At 40.0% G+C, this 6,891-nt stretch overlaps 1 protein-coding gene across 1 annotated transcript; it reads right to left on the minus strand.

Annotated features, from left to right (window-relative positions):
- Positions 1-257: 257 nt before the first annotated feature.
- LOC131648971 (uncharacterized) lies at positions 258-1,082 on the minus strand. The gene has a single exon (XM_058918710.1). The coding sequence runs from the start codon at positions 1,080-1,082 to the stop codon at positions 258-260; it is 825 nt and encodes a 274-aa protein (XP_058774693.1).
- Between the last annotated feature and the right edge of the window lie 5,809 nt (positions 1,083-6,891).

Below are 6,891 nucleotides of genomic sequence, written 5' to 3' on the forward strand. Positions count from 1 at the left end.
ACATTCGTGTAGGAAGCAGCTTCAACCCATTTAGTAAAGTAGTCTATAGCAACCAATATGAACATGTGCCCGTTAGAGGCCTTGGGTTCGATCATTCCTATAATATCAATACCCCACATTGCAAATGGACAAGGTGAGCTCAAAACATTTAGAGGATTTGGTGGCACATGTATTTTGTCAGCATAGATATGGCCTTTGTGGCATGTCCTTGTATATTGAAAGCAATCAGCTTCCATGGTTATCCAGTAATAACCTGCTCATAGTATTTTCCTTGCCATAGCGTGACCATTTGCATGAGTTCCAAATGTTCCATCATGAACCTCTTTGATGATTTCCTTTGCTTCCCTTTCATCCACACACCTTAGTAGCACTGAGTCATAGTTTCTTTTGTATAGTATATCTCCACTCAGGAAGAATTTTGCTGCCAGCCTTCTCAATGTCTTTTTGTCAATCGTGGATGCATTTTCTGGGTATTCTTGTCTTTCCAAGTACCTTTTGATATTATGAAACCACGGTTTGTCGTCAGGCCGTTCTTCGATAGTAAGACAATAGGCAGGCTCTTCAAAGTGCCTAACTGTTATTCGTGGTTCATGATTCGGCCAAGTTACTTTAAACATAGATGAAAGTGTTGCTAATGCATCGGCCATTTGATTCTCTTCTCTAGGAATGTGATTGAAAGTGATTCTTTCAAACTCAGTTGCTAACTTCAGTATGTGATCCCTATACGGGATTAGCTTAAAATCTCGTGTATCCCACTCCTTATTAACCTGATGAATTATTAGTGCTGAGTCACCATAAACTTCAAGGATCTTGATTCTTATATCAATTGCAGCCTTTAGACCTAGTTTACTAGCCTCGTATTCAGCGATGTTATTAGTGCAGTCAAAACATAATCTTACTGTGAAATGTATATGATAATTATCCAGAGATGTCAAAACTGCCCCTATTCCATGCCCCAGTACATTTGATGCACCATCGAACGTAAGTGTCCATATTGCCCCAGATTCAGGTCCTTCGTCGGGTCCTGGTATTTCATAATCTCTTACCCACATGACATCTTCATCAGGGAAGTCAAACTTCATTGACTGATATTCCTCGAGGGGTTAATGAGCGAGATGTTCTGCCAACACACTCCCTTTGATTGCCTTTTGTGTGACGTATTGGATGTCATATTCAGATAATAGCATTTGCCATCTAGCAATTCTGCCTGTGAGGGCCTACTTTTCAAACACATACTTCAAAGGATCCATTCTCGATATTAACCATGTAGTATGAGTCAACATATATTGTCGTAGACGTTTTGTGGCCCATGCTAGGGCGCAACATGTCTTCTCTAATGGTGAATACCGAGACTCGCAATCAATGAATTTTTTAATTAGATAATAGATTGCATGCTCCTTTCTGCCAGTTTCATCTTGTTGGCCTAATACACATCCCATAGATCTCTCAAGAATAGTGAGATACATGATCAATGGTCTCCTAGGAACAGGAGGTACTAGGATAGGTGGCTCTTGCAAGTAGTGCTTTATAGTTTCAAAAGTTGTTTGACAATCTTTGTTCCATTTGACAGGTTGATCTTTCCTGAGTAACTTGAATATAAGTTCACATGTGGCAGTTAGATGTGATATGAACCTCGAGATATAGTTTAATCGCCCCAAGAAACCACAAACCTCTTATTCTGACTTCAGAGTGGGCATTTCTTGTATGGCTTTCACTTTCTCAGGATCTACTTCTATGTCACGTTGGCTCATAATGAACCCTAACAACTTTCCCGATTGTATGCCAAATGTGCATTTGTTTGGATTTAACCTTAGCTTGAACTTCTACAAAGGTTCAAATAATTTTTGCAGATGTGTGATATGTTCTTCCTCTGTATAGGACTTGGCAATCATATCATCCACGTATACTTCAACCTCTTTGTGGATCATGTCATGGAACAATGTGACCATGGCTCGCTGATAAGTTGCCCCAGTGTTTCTCAAACCAAAAGGCATTACCTTATAGCAAAAGGTACCTCGGGATGTCATAAAGGTTGTTTCCTCCATGTCTTCGGGAGCCATTTTAATCTGATTGTACCTAGAGAACCCATCCATGAAGGAAAAACTGAAGCTTGTGCTGTATTGTCTACTAAGACATCGATATCTGGTAGGGGGAGTCATCTTTAGGACTTGCTTTATTTAGGTCCCTATAATCCACACACATGCGTACTTTCCCGTCTTTCTTATGAACGGGTACTATGTTGGCAATCCAAGGTGGATAGTCAACTACAGCAAGAAATCCTGCATCAAATTGTTTGAGTACTTCTTCTCGGATTTTATTATCCCTGTCAGGACGAACCCTTCTACGCTTTTTTCTGGCAGGTGTACTTCCCTCTTTAAGCGGTAATTTATGCACGGTGATATCTGTATCTAACCCTGGCATGTCACGATAGGACCAAGCAAACACTTCTGCATATTCATGAAGGAGTTTAATTAACGCCGTTTTTACATCTTCGTTTAAAGTCGCCCCAATCTTGATTTCCCTCGGTTCTTTGTCTGTTCCCAGGTTTATAATGTCAATTTCCTCCTGAGGAGGAAGCATACTTTTTTACTCTCGTTCTATCAACCTTGTTAACTCTTCAGGAAGTTCATCATCTTCCTCATCTTTTTCTTCATCTTGGTTAATGCGAGCCTCAAGTTTATATTGAGATTCAGCAGTATCATTATGGGTGGATATAGGTGGTGATCTGCATGGTTTATTTTTATTTTAGTATGCAAATATGTACGTGTTTATGAAGGAAATATTTATCATTTTTAAAAGCAAAAGAAGAAAACAGCAAGACACGAAATTTAAACCAAATACGAAAGATAGTTTTATTCATTTAATAAACTAGTTTTGAAAACACAATGGGGCCCTTACAAACTAACTCTATGCTTCGGGCTGAGCATGAGTGTTTATTTTAAAAATAAAGAAACAAAAAGATTACTTTGAAAAGAAAACAATCTCCGGTATCTCCATAGCCGTCCAATTATGAAGTTGTTCTCCGGGAACGCATTCACAGATGAAGTTGGATATGCTCCCTTTAGCATTCTGGTTGGATATCATAGCTATATGTTGGTCGTGTTCGTATCCGCCAGCCACGAAGGTCTGTCTCAGTGGAGGAATCTGTCGTTCCTCCTTTACAGGCCTATAGGTCATAGACGGTTGGTATCCCAAACCCAAGCGATCCTTCTTTTCGGGGACTTCAATCACCTTGCCCCAGTCTTCTGGATTAACATCCTGCAAGTCTCTCCAAGACGTTATTGACTTCTTTATCTTTTCCACGGGTAGCGTAATAGCAATGGCAATCTCCAAGGCTTGGAATGCGGTTTCCATTACTCCTTCTTCAGCACCAATATATTTGTAATAATTCCAAATTACTGACAGATATATCTTCTTCCCCATTGACAGTCACGATGGAGTTTCCGCCCACAAATTTCATCTTTTGATGAAGGATTGACGTAACTGCTCCTGCCGCATGAATCCAAGGACGTCCATGCAAGAAAGTATAGGATGGTTCTATTTCCATAACTTGGAAATTTATGCATAAGGTATGTGGTCCAATAACAACAGGGAGGTCCACTTCTCCAAAGACAGGGCTTTGTGATCCATCAAAGGCTTTGACTACCAAGTGGCTAGGTCTTACAACGAGACCTTCCATAGCAATCTTCATGAGTGTAGCCTTTGGCATCATATTTAGTGAAGAACCCGTGTCTATGAGAACCCTAGATAAGTGAGCTTTTCCACACTGTATAGATATGTGTAGGGCCTTGTTGTGTGACTTTCTTTGTGGTGGGAGTTCATGATCACTGAAACCTAGGCATGCCCCAGCAGTAAGGTTGGCCACCATTGTGAATACAAGATTACAATCACAAAGATGTTTTTGATTAATGGCAAACTCAATAAGCACACAAGCAACAAGGTGAAAGCAGAAAACTCAAAGAAAAGCAAGCATTGATCACTCATGTCAGAACAGGTCGTCCTATTATGCTTATAGGTTGACTCAACACAAGCAAAACAAGAAGAATGCAGAAAAGCAGCAGTTAGGTCGACCTACTGTCAACCTAGGTCGACCTAAAATGGAGAAAAATCCATATACCTCTGCTAGGTCGACTCACACATCATCTAGGTCGACCTAAATTGATGAAATTTACATACCAGTCTGCTAGGTCGACCTACACAACAACTAGGTCGACCTAATCTGAGAAAATGTCCCCAGAATGCATTTGAAGAGGATTCTGGTCGACCTACTCCTTAAACAGGTCGACCTAACTGGGAGCAAAATTCTGCAAAATTCTGCAAGCACTGCTAGGTCGACCTAAGCTCTACAAGAGGTCGACCTAACTGATCAAGAATGCCAAAAATTCTGTTTCTCTCATCTCCAACTGCTAAGTTATCTTATATATTATCAAAGGTTCATTATTCAAGGCAACACCAACGACTGAAAGATACACAAACGCTTCTCATCTTCGTTCTTCATCATCTCCAACACAATTACACATAATCATTCTTGCGTTGCGGGTTAGTGATGAGTTCGATAACGTCCATGGAACGGAATTGAAGATTCCTAGTGGGTGAAGGTTTGTGGGGTTTGTTGGTGAATAAAATCTGCGGGTTTTGTCCTCCACGACGGGTGGTTCTTGGGGGTTTTTATCAAGAGGCGTTCATTGAGGATTCGGCTGAGTGTAACGATTGAGGAACGGGGAGTTCAAGGAATCAAGACACTGCATAAGGGAATCAAAGTGAAGCTCTTGGATAACCTTGATCTTGCTTAAGATTAAGGGGGAAGAAGATTCAAAGGATCGACATAATTGGTTTATCGTTTATCGCTTTGTTATCTTCTTTGTATATACTACTTTCAACATTAATGAAAGATTACCCAATTTCAATTTGGAATTGGGGGCAGACGTAGTCGTAGCGAGGACGATCGACGAACTGCCTAAACAAATATCGTGTTCTTGTCGCTTTTACTTTTTCATTTACATTCTGTTCATATTTGGTTATAATAGCAAATTGATCAACGATTCAAGTGTTAAGATTGTGAATTAAGAACTTACATAAACATCACAATCCACCACACATTGAATTACCTTCAATTTGATCATTATCACCAAGTGTTTGTATATTTGTTTCTATCACTCTTACTGCATTGCAAACATTGTCCATCATACAAAAAGTTAATCTGTTTTTCAATAAGAGAAACGCTTTGATTCTGCAACATATACTCTTATCATTTACCTCAAGTCTTTGACTGGTTTTTAAACACATATATAATCGTTTCGATAGTGGTTCGGAATAGACGCGAGTCGATTCAGAATCACTTCCGCTGAAAAGTCGTTTAAATCCGTAAAACTGTGTACGATCTATTCACCCCCCTCTAGATCCTAAGGCCAGCGTCTAACAACCATCCCATCGAATTGGTTTACCGTAATGTCCTTTGTTACATGAGCAGCATTTAGGATTGTCATTAGGGCATCTCGATGCTTTTTTGAATTTACCAGTAGTGACATAAGTGATATCTTGGACGGTGTTTGATGTAACTGATCCACTACCCTATAGTCACTTTTCTTTATTAATGCCAAGAACTCTTCAGCATCCTTATTGATAGTATCCTTGTCTGATAAAGTTGACTCAAGATCTAATTCAAATATCCCCTTGCCTTTGGAATGTGCCAAATCTTTATCAGGTTCTTGTTGGTTTATGTGTCATACCTTTAGGCCCTACTATATTAGCCACAGAAGATTCTCCTCTAAATATGGGTTGATTACTTTTCTTTTGATCAGTTGTGGGACCATATTCCCAGGGCATTGCTTTCATATTCTCATAAGGATATGACGTCTTGCCTGTGTTGGTTTGAGATGTTGGAGACGCCGTATATGAATCTTGTCGAGGAATTATTAATGGTTGCTTTGGATTGGGGATGATTCAAGGTTTCCTAGTTTCTTGGTGAGGTGTCATTGAAGGCTCTTTCCTCTCCGCCATTTCTATGTATTCCTCCTTGGGATATTCTTTGATCTGAATTAATCCTTGATCCATGAGTAGTTGCAAAGTATCCTCAAAAGCTTCGTTATGTTCTAAGAGGAACCCTAATTCAAGTAGATGCATCTTAAGTGCATCTATAGGAGTTCTTCGTTGTTGAACTATCTCTTGCTCAGTGACGATTTCTATTGCATTAACTACTCCGTCGTGGGGAGGCATAGGATTTGTCTTGACGTTTGATTTGTCAAAAGCAATAGCTTCAGATTCCAATAAATCTTGTACCTTGTGTTTGAAGGCCCAACATTTATCTAGTGTATGTCCAGGTGAATTGGCGTGATATTCACACCTCTCGTTTGCATTGTATCGAAGTGGTAGCTTTCCGGGAGGAGGAGGAGCCAAGAGTTTGAGTTCAACCAGCGATTCATTCACTAGATATCGCAGTATTTCACTCCTTGAGGTAGGGAGAGGATCAAACCTTCTTTGAGGCCCTAGGAACCTGTTTTGTTGTTGGGGAATTGTCATGGGTGTTCTAACATCTCAATGTATCATAGCATTTGTTTCTCCCTCCTTATTTTTATAGATACTTGAAGATGGTTTCTTTGAATAGGGACTAGACGAGGTTCCTTGAATCTTCCCATTTTTTATGCCATTTTCTATCCTTTCCCCTATAACCACCAAGTCGGAGAATCCTGAGGATACGCTACCTACCATTCTCTCGTAATATGGTCCTTGTAAGGTGCTCATGAACATATCCACTAGTTCTTTTTCCAACAGTGGAGGTTGGACACGCGCAGCTATTTCCCTCCATCTTTGAGCGTATTCTTTAAAGGCTTCGTCCTTCTTTTGGGACAGATTTTGCAATTGCAGACGGTTAGGAGCCATATCTAAATTGTA

Source organism: Vicia villosa, linkage group LG2 (assembly GCF_029867415.1).
Source record: "Vicia villosa cultivar HV-30 ecotype Madison, WI linkage group LG2, Vvil1.0, whole genome shotgun sequence".
In the NCBI taxonomy this organism is placed as follows: Eukaryota; Viridiplantae; Streptophyta; class Magnoliopsida; order Fabales; family Fabaceae; genus Vicia; species Vicia villosa.

Coding starts and splice junctions, on each gene's coding strand:
- LOC131648971 (XM_058918710.1), bottom strand. CDS start 1,082: ATGAAGTTTGACTTCCCTGATGAAGATGTCATGTGGGTAAGAGATTAT.